Source organism: Cebus imitator, unplaced genomic scaffold, assembly GCF_001604975.1.
Source record: "Cebus imitator isolate Cc_AM_T3 unplaced genomic scaffold, Cebus_imitator-1.0 Scaffold88, whole genome shotgun sequence".
NCBI classification, from domain to species: Eukaryota; Metazoa; Chordata; class Mammalia; order Primates; family Cebidae; genus Cebus; species Cebus imitator.
The window spans coordinates 6552105-6579715 of NW_016107403.1; the positions used below are offsets into that span (position 1 = coordinate 6552105).

At 39.6% G+C, this 27611-nt stretch overlaps 1 protein-coding gene across 2 annotated transcripts in view; it reads left to right on the forward strand.

Moving 5' to 3' along the window:
* The window catches only part of QPCT (glutaminyl-peptide cyclotransferase), a 40009-nt gene continuing 12398 nt past the window's right edge, over positions 1–27611 (forward strand). Inside the window, exons 1-3 of one of the 2 annotated variants that reach the window (XM_017534910.2) lie at positions 1–308; positions 18614–18760; positions 24648–24926. In XM_017534910.2, coding sequence (XP_017390399.1) covers positions 21–308; positions 18614–18760; positions 24648–24926 — 714 coding nt within the window. In that variant the 5' untranslated portion in view covers positions 1–20. Of the gene's footprint in view, positions 309–11270; positions 11572–18613; positions 18761–24647; positions 24927–27611 lie in introns of those variants that run through there. The other variant, XM_017534909.1, reaches the window with a different exon arrangement.

Here is a 27611-nt window from a genome sequence, read left to right on the forward strand (position 1 = left end):
AACAGAATAAAGAAAGGCAGATGTCTGCAAATAATTCCCCTCCATCAGCCCAGAAGTCTGTATTATCTTCGGCTATTCCTGCTGTGCTTCCAACTGCTTCTCCGTGTTCAAGTCCTAAGACGGGACTCTCTGTCCGACTCTCTAATGGAAGCTTCAGTGCACCATCGCTCACCAACTCCAGAGGCTCAGTGCATACAGTTTCATTTCTACTGCAAATTGGCCTCACACGGGAGAGTGTTACCATTGAAGCCCAGGAACTGTCTTTATCTGCTGTCAAGGATCTTGTGTGCTCCACTGTTTATCAAAAGGTACTGTATGTGCTGTTAATGTCAATAGTAATATTGTTGCTGATGCTTTCCTATAAATTACACATGTATGAGTGAGTTAAGACATACTGATCCATCAATTTATTCTGAGTATTTTTGGAAGAGTTCTGATGGCCTGTGACTGAGGCTAAAGTCTGAAATTTCGGAATCTGGCTCATTGGAATTTATATCCCAGATTTAAAATACCTTTATTTGGCCCAGTGCATTGGATTATGCCTGTAATCCCAGCAGTTTGGGAGGTCAAGATGGGCTGATCACCTGAGGTCAGGAGTTTGAGACTAATCTGGTCAACATGGTGAAACCCCACCTCTATTAAAAATATAAAAACTAGCTGGGCATGGCGGCACGTGGCTGTAATCCCAGTTACTCAGGAGGCTGAGAGAGTATAATTGCTTGAATCTGGGAAGTCGAGGTTGCAGTGAGCCAGCGTGGTACCCCTGCACTCCAGCCTGACTCTCTGCACTCCAGAGAGACCCTATATCACACATACACACAAAAAAGAATAGTCAAATTCACAGAGACAGAAAGTATAATGGTGGTTGCTTGAGGCTGGGGGCAAGAAAAAATGTTGAGTTATTGTTTAATGGGTACAGTTTCAGCTTGCCAGATGAAAATAATTCTAGAGCTGGATAGTAGTGATCATTGCACAAACACGTAAATGTGTTTAATGAACTGAATGTATTTAATGTTAAGATGGCAAATTTTATGTTGTATATATTTTACCACAATGAAACAAGAGAGTAAGACAATAAAAGACAAACCCAAGAACCTACAACCTATTGTTCCCAAATATGGAGGAAGAAGATTAAAGATCAGACTTTGATTAAATATAATTGCCTTATTAACAACATTAAAAAAAAAGTTCTCCTTTTGCAACAAACTGACCAAGCATAATCATGGACAGGCATTAATATGGAACTAACATTTGGGAACTAATGATGTAGATTACATTAAAGAATGGAAGGGAAGGGAAAGAGAGTAACAATTAAGGAAGGTATCAGGTCAAGGGAAGATCATCGTCTGCTTGTCGTTAGCCTCCTGGTTAAGCTGTACATTATATACTGCAATGAATCAAATATTTTGCCATATTTGTGGCAGGCACTATGTTGAATAATCATAAGGTATGTGTTTTTAGACACTTAATATTTTTCAAGTAATTATTACCAGGTGCCTGCCCTTTAAGGATTATAGTATCATAATTTTTACACCTGCAAAGGATATGCTAAAGATTATGCATGTGTGTACTATAAAATAATAGTATTCTGTAGCTAGCTGCATAATTGAATAAAGATTAATATGTAATTATAGCACACAGAGATGTTTTATAATTAGGCTATTTTCTATCCACTTTACCAGTTTCCCTCATATTTTCAGTGCCTAAAAATCTTGAATAATAATTGTTACTACATCCTTTATTTATGGCTTAATCTTTTTTTTTTTTTTTTTGAGACGGAGATTCACTCTTGTTACCCAGGCTGGAGTGCAGTGGCACGATCTTGGCTCACTATAGCCTCTGTCTCCTGGGTTCAAATGATTCTTCTGCCTCAGCCTCCCGAGGAGCTGGGATTACAGGCATGTGCCACAACACCCAGCTAATTTTTGTATTTTTGTATTTTTAGTAGCTGTGAAGGTCTCACCATTTTGGTGACACTGATCTCGAACTCCTGACCTCAAATTACCCGCCTGCCTAGGCCTCCCAAAATGCTGGGATTACAGGCACAAGCCACCGTGCCCAGCCTATGGCTTAGTCTTGAATGTCATTCATTTCCTGTCTGAGCCATTAGTTTGTTTTTCTGATTGATGGTCATTTTCTCTAATCGAAGAATAGAATCAAAAGAACATTTTGCCTTAGAGTGGAATGAAGATGTACAGTTCTCTTATGGACCTTCCTTTTCGCTTATGAAATTTCCTCTTGGCTCCCTTTCTAAAATTACTACTGTGCTTCTTCCTAATTGTAATACAGGTCTAACATTGTTAGAAGAAAATTTTTTGGAGGACTAAACAAAGATATTATGAAAGGCAATGAATCAATCTCTTTTTCTTTCTCACAGATCTCTAAATTCAAACTTTAGTGTTCTGCATAATAGGTATGTGATTTACTGAGTGAGAACCATAAAAGGTCAAGGTTTGGGCAGTAACAGAAGGGGATTAGTCTTACTAAAATTCTATACTCAGTAATTTAAGCTTCTTTTTTAGGGAAATTTAGGTATATCCTTGGTCTGGTGCTAATCATGAGCTCTGTAGAAATGTTTTTCCAAACATTAAAATTGAAGATGGATTAGTTCGTCTAATTTATTATAATCTGAACAATAGAGTATATATGAACTGTCATGTTGGTAGGATTTTGTATGACACAATCTGTACTAAGTATTACTAAAACATTCAAAATACTTTGCAAATGTTTTCATATATAAAAATAAAACAAACAGCATAAATTCTTTCTAAATTTAAGCAAAAATTAGATATTTATAGGAGCATATGTGATTTTAGGGTGGAATTTGAATTGTGGTGTTATGTTGCAACTTTCTATTATTATTGTTAATAGTGATGTGTGGCATAGCCAACTTGTTTTTTAAATAATTGTTGCTATTTTCTGTGAATTTGTGTCATTTTTATTTGCTTTCTTAATGTTCTATTTTGGGACCCTGTGGAAAGAGGTTTTAGAGCCTTTCGTCCTCTTATTTGACACTGTTGGGCCTATCCTGAGTCTTAAAAGCAAACTTTGTTTGTTTGGTATGACTTGAAAATTACTTAGAATGATTGTTCTTTCATGAAAAGCTAGAAAGGGATTAATGACAAGCACAATTCACAGTTAACATTATAAGATTGAGAGAAAGGGTGCTGTTTAAGTTGTCTGGTAACAGTCTGTGTAGCCTGATCAGTAGGAAAATCTCACAATTTCATGTCTTTAAAACATGAATAAGTAGAATATAACACCTTAGAAAATCCACAAATGACCCCAAAGCAAAAGACAACTGAGTGCCATTGCCTTGACTTTAGATTATATTACTTTACATTTTGGCATTTAATTTTTTTTTTAGATTCCCTTTCCCCCATCTAATAGATATGATATCAGATACACCATTAAAGGAGACAAAAATATAAAAATGAATATTGTGCTTAAAATCTAGAGATAAAACACTTTCAGTGGTATCTGATTTTACCTTCAGTAAAAGCTTTCTTCTGCTTGTTGAAAGTCAGATTTTAGTAGCTACTTAGATTTTCTCCTCTGAAACTCTAAACGCCTGTAGGGTAGAGTAAAATTACACTGCCTACAACGGAATCAGCTTTGCATGACTGTGAACAGATTACTTAACCTTGTACCTTAACTTTTTAAAATCCTTAACAATGAGGATAATAATAATATGTCTCATCATACTTATTTATAAAATTAGGTCTTAAAAACATATTATTGACACACTTAACATCTCTGATCATATTTTTAACTTATGCCATAAAAATTTAGTAACTCTGAATGAAAAATTCTTTAACAGCTTTTTACTTTTCACGTTCTATCATTAATATGTTGCAGAAGGCCAGATGTGGTGGCTCATGCCTGTAATCCCAGCACTTTGGGAGACCAAGGTGGGTGGATTGCTTGAGGTCAGGAGATCGAGATCAGTCTGGCTAACATGGTGAAACCCTGTTTCTACTAAAAATACAAAAATTAGCCTGGTGTGGTGTTGCACTCACACGTGTAGTCCCAGTTACTTGAGAGGCCAAGGTGTGAGAATCACTTGAACCCTGGAGGAGGAGGTTGCATTGAGCCAAGATTGTGCCATTGTGCTCCAGCCTGGGTGACAGAGCAAGAATCTGTCTCCAAAATATGTGTGTGTGTGTGTGTGTGTGTGTGTGTGTATATATATATGTGTGTGTGTATATACACACACACATATATATAATGTATATGATACATATATATAATGTATATTATATATATATGAAATTGGTGCTTTATCTTATTTGATTCCACAAGATGCAAAAAAATTGAACATAGATGAGATTTTTTGAATAAAATGTCAACATATATGCTTCTATAAATATACAGACTTACACTAGATGTATAGCTACTTCCTGTAACAATCAGTTGTTTATAATTTCACATCATAGTTTTGGTATTGTGTAGATCAGTGCTGTCTATTCTGTGAGCTGTAAAGAATGAATTTTGTCTTTGAGTCCTTATCTTTTGCTGGGCTTGGTTCAGAGCCCTGACATTGAAAAGTGGTAAGATTTTGACGTTGCGTATTGGTAAGAAGAATTTACTGACAACAGTATAGGTTTGAAAAGGAAAGTTTTTTTAGATAGAAAGAACGCTGCAGAAGAGTGCAGCAGGTCACCTCAGCAAGAGAGGAATTGTGGTGGATTTTTCCTTAGGGGTGTTTATGAACCTTAAAGTGGAACTTAATGGTAATTTGGGCCCTATTAGCCATGTAGGTCTTAATAAATGATTAAATTTGTAGGCATTTTGGTGCCTTGATGTCAGCAAGGGTTGCAGAACGAGTTTCAACATACATACAGTCCTGGGGACATATGGAAATTCTATTTACTTATAAATTTTTGAGAAAGAAGCTTGGAACCAGATGCCTGCATTAGGTAATGGGGAAGTCTAATCACTTCTAAATTTCTCAGACAAGGAGTTTTTTCCTCTGGATGGTTTGCTTGGTGGTCACCAGGTGACCTTTGCTCTCCTCATCTTTGATTCTACTTCTCCTCTCCTTGAGTGTGTTGAAATTTCTTACTAGAGATTCATTTCTTTGGATCTTGGAACACTTTTGGTCTTCAGAGCCCTCAGAGAAAAACTGATCAAAAGCGTGATAAGCTCGTAAAGTGATAAATTTTGTTTGAGGGACATAATTAGTGTTGGTGAAAGGAATCAGATTTATAGGGGCTGTTCCTCTTTCCTTCTTTGAGAGGACAGTGCATGTTATTCAATAGGACTGGGAAGTGAGAGGGCCAGAAAACCAGAGGAGAGGAACATTTTTTTCCTTTTATTGCCACCTTGACCTGACCTCTGATCTGATGAAAAAAGGTGGGAATATTTACAGGAAATCTGGATTCCTGAGATTTCCAAGAAACACTAAAAATCTGACTCTGGACTGCAGAGTCAAATATTTTAATTTTTCACTCTGCTATTGAAAGAGGTGGTGGACAGATTCAAACAAGGGTATAATGTAGGACTCTACATTCTCTGACTATGAAAGGAACAAAAGGCAGTGTGCTTTAGTATTAGGCTTGCATAAGGGCCAAAAAGTGGTGGGAAAGTTGGGGGGTTTGAATTTAAGCTGCCTACTTCATAATTTGTCTAAGCCAGTCCACTTTCCCAGTCTTTTTTCCTGTTATTTTTAGGGCCTTATGAAATAATGCAACATGACTACTAACGTTATTATTAATCTGATTATATGATTTTTGCTAATGTACTTCTCAAAGTATGTGACTTAATGCAATGATTCTCAGCCCTGGCTATGTGTTAGAATCACGTGGGAGCTTTGAAGCAATCTGATGCCCAGACCATGCACCAGGCTAATCATATCAGAATCTCTGGGGGTGGAAGCCAGACATCACCATTTTTTTTAAGAAAGGCTTTCTGGATAATTTCTATGTGTAGCTACAGCTGTAGGCATTGGTTTAATGTATTATCATCGGTCTCTCTCAGGTAGAATGGTTTTAACATAGTGATTCTCAAATGTTTTGGTCTCAGGACTCCTTGCATTAGTAACAGTAATTGAGGACCAGAAGTAGCTTTCATTTAAGTGGACTATGTCTATCAGTATTTGTGGTATTGCAAATTAGAGCAGGTATTTTACAAATATTTATTTATTTAAAAAGAACGAAGTCATTACATGTAAAGAAATATGTTTTATGAAAAATAAGTATATTTTCTAAAATAAAAAGTTTAGTGAGAAGAATGATATTTTAAAAATCTAATTTCTGATTTTTTAGATGACAGCTGGATTTCCATATTTGCTTATGCATTTCATCTGTTGTGATATATTATTTTTGTTGAAGTATATGAAGAAAATTTGACCTCATACAGACATGTAGTAGAAAAAAGGAAGAACAGTTTAATAACCTCTTGAGATAATTGTGGATAATCTTCTTCATTATTAAATCAAAACATAGCAAATAATAGTGTCATAAAAGTTACAACTTAAAGTCTGCATCTAAATACATGTTTTTATTCCATTACATTAAAATCCACTGGTCCCTCTTATACTTTGAATGGAACTTTTATTTGTGATTTTGTAACATGGTGAATTGAGCATTTGGAAAATATTGCTTCACTGAGTTATGCAGATATTCCAAATGTTGAGCATTTCATTATATATAATAAATAATCACATTTGTTAAAATCACCAATTTTGTCATGAAAGTTGTTATATGTCAGGAAACTGTCAAGCTTATGGTAGCAGATACAAGTTATCCAAAATTCCAATTTTCGCTTGAAAGATCCAATTTTATCACTGGCAACAAACAGTATCAGTTATTTTCCTTCAAGGCATAGGCACACTTTATTCATTTTCAACTGTCTGCCAAATATCCAAGTCTGAATAATCATAATTTATCAGTCATTGTTCTTTCAATTAAATTGGGATTTCATGAAAAAAGTAGTAAGTTCACTATGCCCCTCTCTCTCTCTTTCTCTCTCTCTCTCTTTTTTTCTTTTTTTGAGACAGTCTAGGCTGTCGTGCAGTGGTGTTGCCTAGGCTGGAGTGCAGTGGTGTTGCCTAGGCTGGAGTGCAGTGGTGCAATCTCCGCTCACTCCACACTCTGCCTCCCAGGTTCAAGCTATTCTCCTGCCTCAGCCTTTGGAGTAGCTGGGACTACAGGCATCCACCACCATGCCCAGTTAATTTTTGTATTGTCAGTAGAGGTGGGGGTTTCATCATTTTGGCCAGACTGGTCTTGAACTCCTGACCTCAAGTGATCCACCTGCTTTGTCCTCCCAAAGTGTTGGGATTACAGGGGTGACCCTGTGCCCAGCCCACTATACTTCTTAAACAACAGTACAAATGCTTTTCCTTGAGACAATTGCCCTTTGGTGTGCAGCAGAAGTGCTTTATTTCTACCTCCCATTTTCCCATGTGAGTATAAAAAGCTGCATACTCTCAATTTATGCTTCCAGTTAAGATGGAACTGGATTTGTCATCTCACCTAAAATATATTAAAAATGATATTCACAATGGATGATAAAGAAAATGTGACATGCACATACACACACACACACACACACACACACACACACACACATACACCCTGGAATACTACCCAGCATAAAAAATAATAAAATTATGTCTTTTGCAGCAACATGGATGGAACTGGAGGCCATCATCTTTACTGAAATAGCTCAAATATCACGTGTTCTCATTTATGAATGGAAGCTAAATAATGTGTACACAATGACATAGAGAGCAGAATAATAGACATTGGAGACTTGGAAGGGTGGGAGGGTGGGAGGGATGAGAAATTACCTGATGAGTAAATGTATACTACATTTTCAGGTGATGCTTACACTAAAAGCTCAGACTTCACCACTATGCAATATATTCATGTACCAAAACTGCACCTGTACTCTCTGTATAAAAATTTTAAAAATGATGTTCAATGATTGGAAAAGAGGTATCACGGGAAAGTGGTGAAAAAAGGGGAAAGAAATGAGATAAGCTAGATATTTGCTCCAGCTTACTGCTTTGAGAGTTTCCAGGATGCGGTGCAGGTAGGAGGAATCCACATAGAGCTGGTGGTCTCCATGAGATGAAAAGACAGACTTGAGGAGCTAGATTTAAAATCTAGTGGGACAGATTACAGGAGGAGAGAGAGCTTCAGAAGGCAGTAAAACAACAGTTTTTTACTTTATCAATGTCATTCTTGAGACTGGCTCTTTTGTCTTTCTCTTCCTTTTTTGTCTTCGTGCATGGCTGTGAAAACTACAACGACTACACCTGTGATTTTCCTCCCCAACAGTACAGCTTTGTGTCCTGTCTTGAGAGTTGCTAAGGTGCCAGCATTTTTACCCATCATTGCTTTTGCAACATCAGTGGATAGTCAACACAGTAGAAAAAGCGAATCTTGTTTTGGTATTATTATAAAAGTTGATTTGACTTTAGACAGCCAACAGGATCTTGGGGAATCCCCAGTCCGTGGCCCACACTTTTGAAAACTATTGTTTTAATAGAACCTTCTGGTCATTACTACTTTGGTCTAATGGCGTCACTTTAAAGGTGGGACTGGGTGTAGGAATATCCTGCCATGGCAACTTCATGGAGGAAATCTGTTTTGGCAATTGGGTCCTTCATTTCCTTCACATCACAGTATAGACTCTATACTATAATGGAAGTGATAATTTCTCCACTTGAGTACAGTGTTACCATCACTGTATATACAACACATTTTTTCCATGATGAAAAACAGGGCCTGAAACTTTAATTAAAATGGAAAAGTCCATAGGAAGAGTTTGAAGAAAGGAGAAGTTGAAGTAGGGAAAAAATAGCAGATATAAGGGATTTCTAAAAGTTTCCCAAACGATGGAAGAGAGAAAAGAATGAACAAAGGAAAGGAGAAAGATATTTAGTGTGTAAGGTACAAGAAAAGATATGAATAAGGAATGAAGGGATACATACATAGTGGTGTTGGATTTGTAGATTTGTGAAAAGTTGTCAGAAAAGCCCACATATATTTAAAAAAAAAAATCATCGAAATCAGTTTCACTAGCTATGTGAAATGTTTTCGCGTGTGGGTTAGAGGTCCCTTGGGTAAACCATTTTGAAAAAAAAAAAAAAAAAAGAAAAGACAAACCCACTTGTCGTAGATACAGGAGATGCGCTGCCCAGATCTGCCCCCAGGGAAGGACCCTGCTGCAGCTGTTGGAGGCCAGCTGGCTGACAGCCTCTAGCAGTCCAGCTCTTTTGGCTGCAAAGCTGCTTGCAGGAAATCACTCCATGGAGGTCCAGAGATAAGGCCCCAGCCATTCTGGCCCACTATGGAAGAACTTTGACAGTCTTTTTCAGCTTCAGGGCTCCTCTGGGGTTGGGTGAAGTCATTGGACCCACTTTGCTGCTAACTTCTCCCTCTGTTCTCTCCTGTTCCCCCTTCTTCCTCGCACAGGGGTTTGCCCCAAGGGCACTCCTGCATGTTAAACTCTTGTCTCCGAGTCTGCTTCCTGTAGATACCAAACTGTAAGAACATCTTATTGACAATATAACCAAAATTGGAGAACCTTAGGAAACAGAAAATCATCATCATGTTATGTGCAAACAGTTTAGCTTGTTTCCATATTTCTTGTTTCGAATTCCTTAGTATTATAGTACCTCTCACATTTTGTTTCATTTAGGTTTGCTATTTTCACATCCTCTTTTTTTGAGGTGATATCTTACTCCTGTGGCTGGAGCGCAATGGTGTGATCTCAGCTCACTGCAACCTCCGCCTCCCAAGTTCAAGCGATTCTCCTGCCTCAGCCTCCCAAGTAGCTGGGATTATGGGCATGCACCACCACACCTGGCTATTTTTGTATTTTTAGTAGAGACAGGGTTTCTCCATATTGGTCAGGCTGGTCTTGAACTCCTGACCTCAGGTGATCCGCCCACCTCGGTCTCCCAAAAGTGTTGGGATTACAGGTGTGAGCCACTGTGCTTTGGCTCCATATTCTCTTTCTTATAGGAACCATATTGTGAAAAGACACAAAGGTAGTAGGGTAAGAAAAACAAATAGGCTCTTTATTACCCAGCCACTCAGGAAATGCACTATTTCAAGGTTGACCCAGGCAGCAAGAGAGGAAAATATATTGGAGACTGTGACAGTGATTTGGTTCTGAATCTGGAGCCAATAGAAAGTTTTGAAGGGGTATGACGATCAGAACTGTCCATGGAGGTAATAAAGGTATATTTAATTTTATTTAAGCCTGGAAATCTAAATTGTCACTCAAAACTCTCAGACATGAATAGGGTTAGCAAATCTGAACGTCAGAGGAGGAGTTATTTGCATCCTGTCTTCCCCTGTAACTCCAGAGGAGGGCAGAACAGTGTATTTCCAGGCAAGCCCTCTCTTTAAAAACTCATAGCCAAGACTGGGAAGCCAGAGTGAGTGGGTGGGCCTTCTGGCAGCTTCCTTACCTTCAAATCTTTGCTCTCTGGGAAACAGTTCTGCTTCAGTGTCCTTGTTCTGATTTTTCCGGGAACTTGATGTTACTGGGGGATGACTCAGGGCAGGCTAAGTCCTGATCCTCACTGTGGAAGCAAAGAGGCTAAAAGAGGTGAAAGTCGTTGTCCTGACAACTTGGACCAGAAACCTTCAGACAAAACTGAAATGTTTTCCCGCCCTAGGATTATCTGGATAACAATGACCTTTGATGTTACAAAGTAAATAAAATTGTGTTTGGCTTTTCCTTTTGGGGGCATGCCCTGGAGAAGATGACTGCCTTCAGAGCTGCTGTGAATAATTCAGATGTCATTATTTTAGATAATTACTTTGACCATCCTTTTCAATTTGAGAGTATGATGGTCTGTCTTCTGTGAGGCAAGGCAACTATTAGTGAGAAAAAAGAGAAAAGACAAAGATGCGCTATCACACTTTTCCTTGCGGGTTCCAGTCCAGGCTTTCTATGGGGGGGGGGTCTCAGTTTCCCTGTCTGTAAAATGAGATTAGTGGATTAAATACGGGAAGGTTGGAAAAGCACCTAGGACAGTGCCTGGTGCCGTATTGAGCAGATGTCGATTCCCTGTCCACTCCTTTAGGAGCTCTGGGAAACACTTTATAACTCCCGAGGGTCTGGTGAACCCTTCCTCCCTTTCAATTCCCTGTTTTGGCATTGCGGGTCGTAAAAAGGCTCTTCGGTGTCTCTTCCTTCCTTCCTTTCCTCCTCTCCAAAAGAAGGAAGTGGCCACCTTTGTTCGCTTGGATGCCAAGCGGAAGCTTGTGTCTGTCACCCAAGGTGGCCCAGCCCTGGGGTTTGCAAAGGTCCGGGGTGGGAGGGCTGCGGCCAGCGCGGTGCGGCGGGAGGCGATCCAGAGGCGATGGGAAGGCGGGCGCAGTCGACCCAAGGGTAGAGAAGAGGGAAGGCGGAAGGACGCGCGTTCCCGGGCTCGTGACCGCTAGCGGCTCCGGGAACCCGCGTCCAGACAGTCCTGGAGAGATGGCAGGCAGCGGGGACCGGCGCGTCGTGGGCACCTTCCACCTGCTGCTGCTGGTGGCCACCCTGTCCTTGGCACCTCGGGGGGTCAGTCCGAGTGCTGCAGCCTGGCCGGAGGAGAAGGTGAGGGGCTGCTTCTTTGTAGTTGTACTTGAGCGGCTCCGGTCTGGTGCAGGGACCCCGGCCAGCCTACCCAGGCAGAGTGGGAGGCGGGGCAGGGCCGTGGTCCCCAGCCCAGGTACCCGTGCCCCACTCGGCGCCTGGAGGAGTCAGGGCTCTGTGTCCTCTCCAGGGTGCCTCGGCCAGCCCAGGGCCGCTCTGGAGACGCCAGGGGGCCTGGGTGATGTCACTGGCCTCCCCTGGGCTGCGGTCTGATTGAGGGGGCCAATAGGCACAGGAAGTGTGTCGCACCATCGGCGGCTGAGTGGGGAGGCGAGGACGCATCGCGGCGCCGCCGCCCACTCAGGACCCACGAGGCCAGTGGAGCCTGCGCTCCCGGGCCGCGCCCACAGCTCCCCTGCTGCTTCATCCAAGGATGCTGCTGGGGTGCCGAAGTGTCCCTACAGTCTCAGGATAGATGTGTGTTGTTTGTTTTAGATTTTTAAGATGAGCAATTCGGAAGGAAGGACCTTCGTTGGAGTCCTGCTTTCTTTTAAAATCCTTTTTTTTTTCTTTTTGGCACTTAAAAGAGGATACCTGCTATTTTCAGAGAAAATGGATCTAGTTGTAGGTAGAAATCGCATGAGGAACTTAGCATAAAAGTGATTTGCAAATTCCCTCTGTATGAAATATATGGGTTCACAATTACTTCCTTTTCTTGGGTAACAGTTTTGAAATCATGATTGTGCAAATGTTAATGATATTAGAGTAAAATAGTATGTTATAGAGATACTAAGAAAAGCATTGAAGTAAAGCAATATAAACTTTAACAGTGTTATTGAGCAGATCTTTTACACATCTAGAATATGCTTGCATTTACTCAAATGTTTGAAATACAGGGTACACTGGTAAATGCCCACTCTCACCCAGCTACATGCATGTGTATATGAATCACCAATTTCAGTTCTTCAGATCTAATGCAATCACCACTGGGGGGTCACAACAGGCCCTACTTATACATGGAGACAGCAGGCTACAGGGAACTTGGTGGGAGTGAGGGAAGTCTGTAATATAAGAGTAACTTTATTATAAGAAAAACAACTTCCCATAGGGACCCATGAAGAAGAACGTGGAACTACACAAAAAAATTCTCTCCCTCTTCACTTCACTGTAAATACCTTCCCTGTCAGAAGTTGGGAAGAGAATATTACAAACTAGAATATGGAGCCACACCAAATGTGTCTTTGTGATACATCTAAATGCAAGGGAATAAATGAGGTGGAAACTGAACAAACCACGCTGAAAAGATCATTTGTCCGTGTGTGTAGGCAGGGGTTACTTGTGGGTGGGAAAAGGTACTGTGATTCTTAAAATAGTTTAAACCAATGAGAATTTAACTTTTGAGAAACATCTTTCAAAGTGTGAATCTCTTTTATATTTTAAGAAGCTTCTGATCACTGTTCCATTGAGAAACTGAATGCCTGCAAATCATTGTAAGCAAATGACAATCAGCCATCACACTTCCCAATTTCTAGCTTCCTCCCCCTATTCTATAGGCCTTCATGAAGCCTTGCAGGCTGGGTAACGAATTGGTCCACACTAAAATACATGTCTTCCTATTTTTATGGTGTTTGACTATTTTAATCATATGAAGTATGCCCTTGGTACACTGATCTGGCAACAGGTGAGGTGTGGTAAAGAAAGCATCGAATTTGAAATCCACTTCCTTCGTTTTGAAATAAAGATGTGTCTCTTTCAGTGGCTTTGAATATGTAAAAGCAGATCAACTCTTGTTTCTGGTTGCATTCAAAGACTATGATTTGATGATATATTTGGAATCTGGAAACAATTTTTCCATAGTAACAGTATTATAAATTGTTAAACTCCCAGGTGGGCACACACATGTGTGTTTAGAGGCATTGGCATCTGGGTGTGTATATATATATACACTCAAACTTTACAGTACCATCCATGAGGAGGATACATTCATCCTCAATTAATGGATGAGGAAACTTGACCACTGTTACACCAGTGAATCAAAGAGCTAGGGTTTGGCTTAAGCCTGATCTCTCCTTTCCTCTTCTATGCTTTTCTACTGGGTGGTGAGTCCTGGCTGATGTACCCAGAACAGTGACCAGGTAGTGCCAGAGTGTGGGGCTAGCAGAGAAGTTGGAGGGCCAGATGAAGAGCTTGTTCTCCCTTTCTGGGTCAGAGTGGACCCTAAATGACATTCCAAAACAGGTAGTTAGTTTTTGGTACCTTCTCTTCCGACACCCCCTATTGTCTCCTTTCCTTGATCTCCTTCATGCAGCTTAAAAGTCATCATTATTCTGGGTGTTGACCCATATTCCAGAGTTCCGTCTTGTAAACCTTCCCCAGACCTCTTGGTCTCCAGCCCTATTCCTTTAATACAGGCCCATTCCTTTAGTACAACTTTGTCAACCAGCTGTTAAACAGAATCTCATTAAATCATTCCTCCTTAAGTACAAATGACCGATGGCTTTCGAAGGGCTTCATATGTTCTTAAAAACATTAGCTCCAATAAACTAAATGGCTTCTATTGAAGTCTCCTAATTATAAAGTTGATATGTGCTCATTTTAGAAAACTTGGAAAATACAGAAAAATACACTAGAAACAAGACTAATGTCACCCATAATCCCACTATTAAGAAATAATTGCTATTAAACATTTACCAAAATGGTGTTTTTATTTCTATTCATCTGTGTGTGTGTGTGTGTGTGTGTGTGTGTGTGTGTGTGTGTTGAGTTGTTGCTGTTGCATTCTAATGGAAACAAAATGGAAGCTCTAAGGGAGGGACATGGAAGTCAGGCGGGGGCTGGGTGTTGGTAAAGAGGAAAGACAAAATGTCATTTTGGAGCCTTACCATCTAGTAGGTAAGTACTATGAGATCCATTTTACAGATATGGACTGTTTCCTACTTGCAGCTAATAAGTGAGGAAGCTGGGATTTGGCCCTAAGTTGCTGTGGTTAAAGCTTGCAATGCTCTGCTTTTAAGTGGAGGGCTGCTTGCATTTAGAAAAAAGACAAACGTCTTATTCAGTTCCCAACTATTCCCCCACTGAATTTTTAATATCAGTGGCATCTGACACACAGAAGGAGTTCAATAAATGCTGACTGAGTGGACTTTGCAGACAGACAGAGGTGTTAATCTGAGAATTGCCTGGGAGACACTCATAGAATAGAAACAGGACTTGCACTGGCTGCATTTCTTTAATTATCTTCCTTTAATTCAATGTTTTGGAACCTCAAAACCCTTTGCAATCTGGGCCAACTCTATCAATTATGTAATTAAAACCTTCTTTGGCCTGGCACTGCATTATTAGCCTAGAGGGCATGCTTCAGGATATCTGGTTCACACTTTTAGCTGAAAGATTCTTGTCACTCAGAGCAGACTTATTGTCCTTTCTGTCTTGATGAAAAGACAAGGCTGTGGCTGTAACAGAGTCTCATTCGTCTGAGAACACCTGCACCGATAGAAAATTTGTCTAAGTGCCTTTTAACTGAGATAAACTACAATAAATTGGGGTTTGCATTTACCACTGTGTTCAACGCTGTTTTTGCCTGAGTGAATTTCCTCCTGCTGAACTCACTGTTTGTATCTAGCTTTCTCCTCTTATTCATCTTATCTCCACCTAAATCCGCATATTTATTGAGTTCTGAGAATAAGACTCCTTAAACATTGCATGGTATTACGTTGAAAAAGTCAAATGCTTTTCCATACAGGGCTTTAATGAATGGAAGACTTAAGTAACTGACTGAGTGTAGTTGGTTGTTTCTTCTTCTCTGTCCTTCACTTACTGGGAAGCTTTTGACTCTGATTTCACAGGGGCATCTTTGCCCCAGAGGGGCAAAGAGAGTCAGGGTTCTTTACTGAAGTATGTTAATTAAATGGTTGAGCCTAGGAGGTTGAGAAGCAAACACATGTAAGTCTCTAGATTCATGAGCATCAATAGGCCTGGTCTGTCTGCTGGACTTACCCTTTAGTTATCCATTAAGCATTTTTTAGTGCTGTTTGCCAACTAGGTTTCATCCACAGTATCTCTTATAGTTAGAGATGCTTGGGGGAGGGGCACTTATTTTGTTCCTATTTTTTCTTAAATATCTTAAGAGCTCTTTCAAGCCTCTAGAAACTACCCATTTAAACACAGGTGATTTTGTTTCACTGTGGACATGGAGTGAAAGCTTCTGTCCACAGTGACCAGGTGGGCTTTGGACTAGAGTAATGGACAGTAAATAGACAAGGAGCCACTGGTCAAGCAGCCTTTGACACAACAGTTTTGGTTGTCATAGTGACTTGGGTCAACCTAGCTCTTCATCATCAGAAGCATCCACTGTCAGGAATTCAAAAAGAGCAAAGCCCAGTAACATTGAACTACAGCACTTCCTGGTCATTGCAAACTTCCTGTTTCTTCTGTCTTTATGCTTGCTTCTGCATTCAACAGATTTGCTATTTACAATGGCAGAAAAATGCCCACATTATTATTATATAAATACAGTCTTAGCAAAGATAATTTTAGAAAGATAGTTCATCTGTTGATTGCTTATTTGATTAATTTGCGCAATGGTTATCAAATGCTCAAGATGAACCGGGCGCTGTGTGCCCTGTGTGGGAGAGTGTGGTAAACAACAGAGAGAGAGGGAGTTCTAGCCCTTATGGACCTGATGTCTTATATGAAGACAGACATTAAACAAGTAAACACACAAAAAAGTGGCCTCTAAGCCGCAAGCTGAAGTGAGCAGGAGTTAGCCAGGTGAAGAGGAAGGGAAACAGCTTGTAAGGCAGAAGGCACTGCAGAGCCAAAGCTTCATGGGGGCAGAACATCAGAGCATTTGGGGCCTGGCCAAATGCCAGGGTGACTGAAGCATGGTGAGCAAGGGTGAGGGGGGAGACCAGACAGGCTTCTGTTGCCCAGGTTGAGTAATAATTAACTATGGAAGCCTTCTGACCTCTTGACTCCATTTTCTTCTTTTCCCTTCACACATTTCTATTGCTTTGCCTTCCAGCTTCAGCTTTCTTTTTTCAACTGCTGTTTGGGAGCTGGCATGAGGACTTAGATCCTGGAGATACCAAGGGATTTAAAGGTTGCACTGACAAATTTACTAAGGAAATATATTTAAAAATGTCCTACCAGTAAACAAACACAAATTTTCTGATGTGCAGGAACAGCATCAATATTCAGGAGTAAACTGGAAGTGCATAAATGAGACAGTGAGGTGGATTAAAACTAGCACGGGATTGGAAATCCACAGACTGGGGTCTTTTTGTGGATTTACCTGTAACTCTTCTACAATCTTAGGAAGTCAACTGTTTTCTATGAATCTCAGTTTCCACTGATATAAATGAGGCTGGAGGCTAGAGCATCTCTAAGTGGCTTTTCCAGCTTTAAAATTCATTCTGTGCCTCTTTAGTGTTTGATAGAAGGAAATAATAACACATTGAATGTTTACTATAGCAGTTGACATGTTAGCTCACTTAATTCTAGTTACCCTAGGATGCAGATGTTATTACCTTTGTTTTACAGATGAGGAAATTGAGTCTTAAGGAGGTTTAGTAACTTGAAAAGAGTTATAGCTAATGGGTGGTGGGGTGCTGAGTTGAGAGGGTCTGTCTGATCCTACAGCCCATGCTCTTTGCATGGTACTACCAGAAAGTAAACAGCTATCTTAGTGTGTAAATGAGTATACGTGATTAGGCAATAAGCATTCTCTAAGCCCAGTTTCACACCAGTCACATGGACTGGTTCATATGGAATAAAAATGCTTGCATGACTATGTAAACATATTCAACTAATGCTGGTCCTGGAAGGAGCTATAAAATAGGCCTCCCCTAATTTCTATTTTACCTTCCAAATAATTCAATATTCTTATGTTATCCTCATCCTTCCCCTTAGGGAAGGATGTCATCTGATCAATTATTCTCTTCCTGTTGAAGAGGAGTAACACATTCCGTTATTAAGTACCTGATAAACATGTAATGAATGAATGGTTCATCATTACCAGTATCGTAAGAATATACAGTATATGTGAAGTCATCCAAAATACAAATTTGAATGTTATGTGAGCTTTAATGGAATTTTAAAATAATTTTAATTGAAGTGAAAAAGTCTACTATTTAGTTGGCTATAGACTCACCAAACGTGGGCTGAAAGGAATTGCAACAATCATCTGAGTTGGCAGTGTCTGGTAGAAATAATGACCCAGCTACTCTGGAAGCTGAGGTGGGAGGACAGCTTGAGCCCGGGAGGTGGAGATTGCAGTGAGCCGAGATTGCACCACTGTACCCCAGCCTGGGTGACAGAAACCCCAATGTCAAAAAAAAATTATAAAAGATACATATGTAATTTTAATTTTTCTAGTAGATACATTAAAAAGTAAAAAAAAAGTAAAGTTAATTTTAATAATATACTTTATTTAACCTAATATATAAAAAAATGACCATTTCAACATGTAACTATTATACAATTTTGAATTAGGCTCACTTGAAATTCGAGGATCCCTTAATTTGTGGCTAATCTATAAAGTCTTCCATGATCACTCTTCCTCTAAACTGTGTAAGATTTACTTAGGGTAACAGTTGGGTTTTTACATTATTTTTTAAATTTTTGTCTCCTTCTGTTGCCCAGGCTGTAGTGCTCACCAACACAGCTCACTGCAGCCTCTACCTCCTGGGCTCAAGCAAGCAATCCTCCCACCTCAGCCTCTTGAGTACCTGGAACGATGGACATGTACCATATGCCCCCATGCCTAGTTATTTTTTTCATTTTTTGTAGAGACAGACTCTCATTATGTTGCCAGGGCTGGTCTCAAACTCCTGGGCTCAAGCAGTCCTCTTGCTTCAGCCTCCCAGAGGAGTAACACATTACAGGCTTGAGCCACCATGCCTGGCCCTAAGAGCCCAATTTTAAAATTGAGTACCTTAATTTACCTGATTTGACATAAAATTCTCCCTTCTTTTGAAGTTTTAAGCAATTAATTGCAAATATGTCAGAGTCTTAAACTTATTATGAAATGATAGCCAGTTAAACAATTTTATTTAATCCTCAGAATTATCACCAACCAGCAATTTTGAATTCATCGGCTCTTCAGCAAATTGCAGAGGGCACCAGTATCTCTGAAATGTGGCAAAACGACTTACGGAGGTTGCTGATAGAGCGATACCCGGGATCGCCTGGAAGCTATGCTGTTCGCCAGGTGAGAACACGGGACACAAACCTCAAGGTTGTGAATGCTTTGCTTTCCCATGAGGGATAATGTTATGGCTGAAGTTCTGAGGTGTCTAATATTCAGATCTGTCATCACCTTATTCACCAAACAGGCAACCAAGAAAAATCAAACAACTGAGAGTACACGTCTGTTTTGAATTAAGTGGTACACGTTAATGTCAATAGTTTAGGTGTGAAATCTCTGTCTGGGGTACAACATTACACAGCCCTTAACTCTGGATCCTTCAATAACACACCCCGAGGCTCCCAACCAAGTTTTCTTGAATCCTAAACAATCAAAAGCAACAGCCTTAGGGAGTCCTTATCATTCGCCCTAGGGAAATTGTCTTGTCCCTGGAGGGAGAGTTAAGGCTGGTGATAAGCTACCTGTCTTCAGGGCAGTGCTTCTCAAACTTCTGACTCTGACACACAGTAAAAAAAAAAATGACTTTTATATTTTATACACACATATGTACTGGTATATTTAACTGAAACAAAACTTGTACGAAAAATATACTCTTATTACTTGCATTTTACTACAATATTGTCAATTTGATTTTATTGGTCCTTAAAAAATGCTGGTCATAACCCACTAAACTGATTTCAAGACCCATTGATTTTACTACTGCTGTGGAGGGTAGAACAAACTGGGTCAGACCTTGAATGTATCTTTGCCTCCTCAATGTCAGTCTTGTAAGCAATCTGAAACCTCTCATCTGATTCAGACTAGCCCCATTTTGAGGGGCAGTTTGGGATGAATGGGACTGGCCCCTCACATCCTCTTCTGAAACTCCTCAGGCAAAAGACCTTTGCACCCACTGCTGTGCCCAGAGTGAGAACTGCAAGGCCCAGGTGCCTAGCTCTTGGCCTCTTCCTTTCTACCCAGTGTGTAGTCTCTGCCCCTCAGGCTAGCCTAGATATGCTATGTCTCTTGCCCCATTAGCCTCCTGTTTTCCATCTGAATAGCTCTGGCTTCCCTAAGTAATTAGATGGTAGACACCCTGCAGGCACCATAGTTCTGTCTAACCTTTAGGCAGAGTAAGGAATAATAGTGATGATGGCTGACTTCCACTGAGCAGTTTTTCAGGGTCAGGCACTTTACTGAGTTTTTTGCATAGATCATCTCATTCAGTCTTCACAACAGTGTGTAGATGCTACTATTATCTCAATGTGAGGAATTTAAAAAGGTTGAGGTATGTGAATTAACTTGCTCTAGGCTATACACGTACCAGTGATGAGGTGAGAATCTGCTTGAGGTCTCTATCCTACCACTGGAGAGTTGGGAGGAATCAGCTCTGAGCTTCGTGCACTCAAATGTCTCCAGCTCTCCGTCTTCTCACCCCCAAGTTGAAGGGTGAGGCACATAGCGTTCACTTTAACAATATTCCCTGGTCCTTATCTCTCAAGCATTTTCTTAAAACTGGCATTTTCCAAAAGCCTCAGTTCCTTGTTAGAAAAACTCTAGGTCTACGATGCTTACTCCTCCCATTCAACCCAACCTTTTTTATTTCCCCATACTGTTTGCCCAGAGCACTGTGTATACCCAGAAATGATATGCATACTTCAGGCCTGAGGTTCCTTGCCTGCAGGCTCTGGTGCTCTGGAAATCCATGAACGCAACAAACATTGCTTATAGATCTTTACCTTCAACACAATACAGTATATAGCATAAATAATATACATAGATACTGTTGTGATTAAAAAGGTACATATTAATTTAAAAGTGTTACTGAAGTTTCAGTAACATTTTCCACTATCATGGAGGTGGAGGCAAATGAGACATTTGTAGACAGTATTTTAGAATGTGTTGGGAACTACTGCTGGGCTGCCTATACATGTTCTGGCTGATGGCTGTGTTAGATATGTCACTTAGATTCTGTTTTAGAATTTTTTGAGAAGAAAATTACCATGAATTTTTAGAGACCTATCTCCTAAGCTGTGGAAGACAAAGGAATTCTCATTTCGAAAGTGAGGTGGATGACAATGTAATTATGAGGTAACTACACTAATGGCCTTAATTTGACTAGGATTAGATCCTTTCATGCAGAACTGAATTTAAACAGAAATGATTGAAACTTTTTTTTTCTCCTGAGGCCTGTTTGAGCACTAGATGAGATGTTTTATGATTTAGAGTTTCAATAATGTAACTAGAGAAGATCCTCAGCTATTAAAAAAGGGTAAACTTGGTATAAAATTAGTTTGTGAATTAAATTTTGTAGTTATCAATAAAGATGTGTATTACTATAGATTCTCTTTTACAGAAAGATAATATTTTGGGGAAACCCTGTCCTGTATTATGCATTTTCATGGTCTCTGATCAATGAGCCCAAAGCTGCCTATTGGATTATTAGGATATTTTTATTTTGAGGAGATTATTTATTTGTAAAATAAATAATTTGAAGGCATTACATTTGGAGCTATTTCATTGATTTATGAGATAGAAATTAAAAAATTAAAAAATTAGGATGATAAAGTCTTACAAATGGGTAAGCAATGTCCTTTGTCTAAAAGAGGCAAACTAGAAACTTCAGGGAGTAAAATCCCCCACAGATGCATAATGCATCTGAGCCACTGAAACTGAACATCATCAGGCATATAGATCCCAGGTGCACCCTCAGACCGGCCCCCTAAGAGGAGGAGCCCAAGGGACTCATATATGGTGCACTCAAGAGGGAAGAGGTACCTGAAGTCATCTTCAAGTGGCAGAAGTCAGCATGCTGATGACGATGTGTTTGCAGACTTAGTGCAAATACAGAAAAATAGGTGTCTTCCAAATAAATCTGGTCTACTGATGTCAGCGTTTATCAGAACCTGGAAACTAGAATTTACGTTTAATTAAATGAGACCCAGGATCATTTACTAGTGTTAACCTAGAAGAAATCCCCCTACGACCTGTTGGAAGTAGAATATCATGTAATTAGAATATTATGTAATAGCCTCTCTCGCTCTCATGCCTTCATCTTTGTATTTTTTTCTTTCTCTGCTCTGTCTCCATCTATCTCTGCTTCATCTCTATCTTCATCTCTTTCACTCTCTTTCTCCCTTTTTCTCTCCTCTCCATTTTAAAACATAGATGTATAGCAACCCAAAGTGTGATCTATATTCTAAATTGCCTTTTGGCACTCCTGGAGGGCCCAGCCCTTGGCTGCTTTGGTGTTGGGAAGCGCAGCTGCTTTAGATTCTCTGCCACAGCCACGCACTCCCTGCTTTGGGGTATTCCAATGATAGTAGTGGTAGTTTGGGAAGTTTCCCTAGAGACTTGTAGTGGGGAGTTGTAGACTAAGTCTGAAAGCCAAAAACAAAACAACAAGGGATACTGGTGAGCTAATCAGGTTATGCAGCCAATTTGATTGTTTATAAAGATGATTTATCTTAGCTGCTAAGATAAACACAAAATATTTATGCTGAATAAAAAAGTTCCTTCAGGAAAAACTCTTTTGAGGATATCTGCTGATTCTCTTGTGGATTTTAGTGTCAACATGGTCATCAGATATGGTCAAGACCTGGTAACAAGTTGAGAAATAAGTTTGTGTGTAACTCCTGAGTAATGCTAAGAGATATATTTTTTAAAATACCAATTCATTTTGTATGCTCGCAATCTGCTATTGGTGTTGGAGAAGCCATTTTATGTAGCAGTTCATCATCTGGATACCAGATGTTCTGGAGTATATGTTTTTTTTTTTTTTTTTTTAATGACCCTTTTTATGGAAAAATATTTTTTACAGTCTAGGGATAAGTCATTTTCATATTCTTCAGAAAAACTTATGTTAGATGCATAGTGATTTCTCTCTATTCAAACTATTAATTTTTTGTGTCATATAATTTTATATATTCTCCTTAAATCAATTCATATTTATTCTTACAATGAACCCATATTTACTGATAGCCTACTGTGAGCAAAGCACAGTACTAAGAATTGTGGAGAGTTATGAATGCTGATTTTGAAAAAGGTTATAAACATTTGTTTGCTTCTGTGATAAGACAGCATGCAGATTTGCAATAGGAAAGGTAAGGTACTGCATACACAATGCTATTTAGGACAAAGTCCTCTCACTGTAAAAAGCAAGCAGTGACTAGCTGGGGAATCATTTATTTAGTTGGCTTTTGTGGGATTGACTGTAGTATCAGTGTCCTCTCCCATTTAAATTCCCCTCTCCTTGGAAGCTTCCTGCTGCAGTTTTTTTGAGGTTCTTGCCTACGTGTCATGTCACATTAGTGAGCGCAGGCCACATGGGACTTGGCTAGGACAGAAAACCCTGTATTTCTTTGGAGGATGAAAAAAAAGGAACCCTCACATTGATTTCCAGTTATTTATTTATCATCTTAAGGTCCATCCCAGAAATAAACTGTTCAGATCTGAAATTTTGGTTTTTGGTTAGATGTTAATTGAGGGACAAATAGTTATTTTGATGTTAGTTTGTCATTTGACTTTTTATAAAAATAATTTAAGGCAATTTATGATGATGTATATGATATTTGAGGGGGAAAAAAAAAGGAACAGGCTGGGCATGGTGGTTCACACCTTTAATCCCAGCTCTTTGGGAGGCCAAGGCAGGTGGATCACTTGAGCCAGAAGTTTGAGACCAGCCTGGTCAATATGGCAAAACTCCATCTCTAAAAAAAAAAAATTAGGCATGGTGGCATGTGTTTGTTATTCCAGCTACTCGGGAGGCAGAGGCAAGAGAATTGCTTGAACCCAGGAGGCAGAGGTTGCAGTAAGCCAAGATTCCACCACTGCACTCCAGCCTGGGTGACTGAGTGAAGCCCTAAAAACAAAATAAAACAAAACAAAACCGAAAACAAGGAACATAGGAAAATGAAGCCAAGATAAAATAAGGATGGGAAAAGGCAAGTGAACCAGTAAAGAACTCACCTATAACATCTCACATCACAAATTCTATATGTTCTTTAAAAAATACTTCTAGTTCCTGAAGTGATGCTACTTTCTCCACCTGTTGCTTTCTTCTGTCGGTCACTGTGTTGCCGTATAAGGCTCAAGGTGGTCAGCAGAGATGGGGAAAGAGAGTCTCTTTTATATTTGCCAGCATTTGCAGTGTGTCTCGACCTGCCTTGGGTGCAGAGGGAAAGCTGCTTGATATGTTATGATGGTTCAGAGTTGCTTACTAATTCTTACAGTGAGCAGAGAGCTGAAATATCCCCAACCACCCCCAGTTATGGGAGCTTGCTACATTATCCTTAGGTGAGCATTGCTGTCTTTTATTAGTGTTCATTACATATAAAGCATTTGCTGAACTTAGAAACATGCTATGCACTTGGGACAGAAAGAGCTACCTTTGCAGCTCTCCTTGAAGAGCTTAGAGATACAGACCTGTAGGTTGCTGGTTTACTTGATTTTTCAAACATGACTTTGTAGCCTCCTAGAAATATTAAAAGTGTACTTTACTACTACCAAACTGGATTTCTATCTCCTGACTTGTAGACATGTCCATAATATATTGTTAAATGAGAAAAGCAAGGGCAGAGTAATATATAAAGTAGGATTCTTTCCTATAAAAACATATACTCCTCTGCCAAATATATGTGTTTGCATGCTACTCTAGGTTTGCATAAGCAAGGAGAAGATATGTCAAAAGATCTGCATCAAAGTATTAACATTGGTTAATATTAACAATTGGTTGAAATTGATTAGTTAGGGGAAGTTTAGGTAAGAGGCAGATGATTAGCTTCTCCTTTAAACAGGAAAAATGCTATTAATTACAATAACAATACACAGCAATTATTAATTACAACAATATTGCTATTAATACAATAAGTGTGCATTGCAATTTGAAAGGCATTACTTAAGTTTTAAAATCACAGTTAACAAATGAAAGCTGTTCATTTACATCTAAATTTTTGGTTTTTGTTTTGACCAGCACATCATGCAGCGAATTCAGAGGCTTCAGGCTGACTGGGTCTTGGAAATAGACACCTTCTTGAGTCAGACGCCCTATGGGTACCGGTCTTTCTCAAATATCATCAGCACCCTCAATCCCACTGCTAAACGACATTTGGTCCTCGCCTGCCACTATGACTCCAAGTATTTTCCCCGTTGGGACAACAGAGTGTTTGTGGGAGCCACTGATTCAGCGGTGCCATGTGCAATGATGTTGGAACTTGCTCGTGCCTTAGACAAGCAACTCCTTTCCTTAAAGGTATCTATTTTCTGCTTGTTGATTCCTAGGATCAAGTACATTAGCAGTAACTCAGAGTGAATTCTAGAATCCTTGGAAGAATGAGAAGGCCATTTAGAAATGGAGACTTTTGGTACATTTTTATTATGAATGTGAATTTAAAGATTACCTGATTTGGCATATCAACCATGGGCGATAAACCTGAGATACGTGGCAATGCATTCATTAATTGGCACCTGATTTCCCAGCTGTGAATGCACATTAAATTAAATGCAACATTTCTTTGTGCAAAATGAAGGAGGAAGTTTATTTCAGGTATGAGAATTGTTCTTGTTTCTGTGGCCATGAGACATCATAACCTTCTGATCTGACAGATGGTGGCTCTTGGGTTGGAGGAGGGAGTTTCGGCAAAGTGGTTCTGAGGTAGAGGGTGGGTAATTCAGGCCTATCAAGATGAAAAGCATGAAGCAGAAATGCATTATTGTTATTATCTGTGAATCTCAGCTCCATTTTATGTAGCATAGCAGAGCTTTTGTTATGCTCTCAGCTCAAAATACTTCTGGGACTCTCAGATGTTATTTTAGTCTTGGTGTTCTTAAGGGTCTATTGGAAAAAAGTGCTAAGCTAGATGAAGATATTTTGTTCTGATATCACTCATAACCAAGTCAACACAACAAAGCAAAAACAAAAAACTTTGTTCACAGGTAACAAATACTTTGTTCCCTCCTCAGACAGAGCTTTATGAGGGTCCAGCTTTTGATACAATGGGGTAAAGAAGTAAAAGGTTTATCTTGTAATTGAAGTAATAGATATTTGCTTCTATTTTTGCTGTATATGCAGAACTTGAAGAAAGCAAGAATTGTTTATACCCTCTCAGTCTCCTTTTCACTTTTTTTTGGTTTGTTTTTTTTTTTGACCCTTCTACAATGCCTTTGTCCCATGCTTTGCCCTGCTTTTAACTAGTTTCCTTCCCCAGCAATTGGATGAGGGAGTTCAGAAACTGATGAAAAAGTCTAATTTTTCATGTTTGCTCTTCTAGTATAAGGACACAAAATGGAGTATGACTTGAAGACATTGTTCTGTGTAATGATGTATTTTCTCTGAGTGAACTCCTTTGCTTTTTCCCCAGATAGCTCGTACCTGCTTTTGGCAAACAGAAATATTAATAGAAAGCTCTGAATGAGTTATTGGATTGGGGTCATCATTAAAAAAATTTGAATCAACATACACATTCTCATAGTAATCCTTTCTTTTAGAGATAAATGGTGAGGTGGGAATTTTTTTAAGAGGCTATTTTGAATGCAGAGTTTGAGAGTATCAAACTTATTCTTCCAGTTATACGTTGTAACTAAATTTGTATTGAGGAGTTAAGTTCTTCAGCTGTCGTGAATTGGGTGGATGGTGGTAGAAAGTGAACTGAAAGAGCACTGGGTAAGTAGACTGGATTATTCCCAACTCTTCCTAGCCTCTCTTCTCTCCAGTAATAGGACAGTAATTACACATCCACATCCTCTGACTGGTAACTTTGCTATGCCCTCCCACTGTAGTTGGTTGTACTTCCTCATCCCTTCACTCTGGACTTGGTTATTTGACTTGCCTTGGTCAATGGAATGTTAGTAGAGGTGACACAAGTAGAGGCTAGAAATATGCTTGTGCCTTTGGGCTTGCCCTCCCATGTCTTTGCCATAACCATGAGAATGGCATGCCCTGGCTAGCCTGCCAGTCCCAGCAGAAGGATGAGACACCTGGAGCAGAACCAACCTTGCTGACTGCAGAATGAAGCAGAGCTGCCCCAGCCAACCCCAGTCTAGATCAGCTGCCCCCTCACTGACCAACAGAGGTTATGAATCTCAGGAAGATATATAATGGTATTGTAAGCCACTGTGTTTGGGGTGGCTTATTCCATTCCATTCCGTTGTTGTGGCATTAGCTAACTGATACAGCCTTGAAGGGGGAAACACTGCAGGTAATCCACTATGTTAACACTGGTAATTACGTATTACCATGAAGACCTTCACACATCAGGCCAGTCAGATTCTCCTAGCTCCAAGGTACTAGGCTGAGGTACTAGAAATGAAGGCCATGGCTATTTTTTCTGTCAATCCTGAAATGAAGCCAAAAAAGCAGGTTGCCTTGTGGGACTCAGGATGAATGTTCACAACAGTTTATTGCTGCATAAATGAATGGATATGAGGAGAACAGAACATTGGAGTGACCCAGCTGTTGAAGATTCACTGAGGTACTTGAACTGTCAAGCTTCAAGAGATAAAAACTACTGACTTTTGCCTCTGCCCTGGGCATGAGCAGAATGCCTCTTGTCCCAACCCATCCCATTCTGGCCTCTTGTTCTGTGATTATGTTCAAGCCCTTTAAACAACTGGAAGCTTAGAATGTCTCTACGGAAAGTAAGCATCTTACAATTTTTGCCAATGAGAAAATCTGTTTAATTAATGCTTGTTAAACTCTGAGTGCCTTTATATTGTACAAACATGCCCTTTGCTTAATTGCTTATCCAGGAATTGTGCAGGATACAAAACAAAATAAACTGTCCTTTCCTCATGGCATAATTAAGGAGTGATATGAAATGATTAGCATAAAAAATTAACTTAGTTTTCAGATGATGAAGACAATTTTTTTCTCCTTTGAAATCACTGTTAAAACAATCAAGGCAACTCTTTTTTTTTTTTTTTTTTTTTTTTTTTTTTT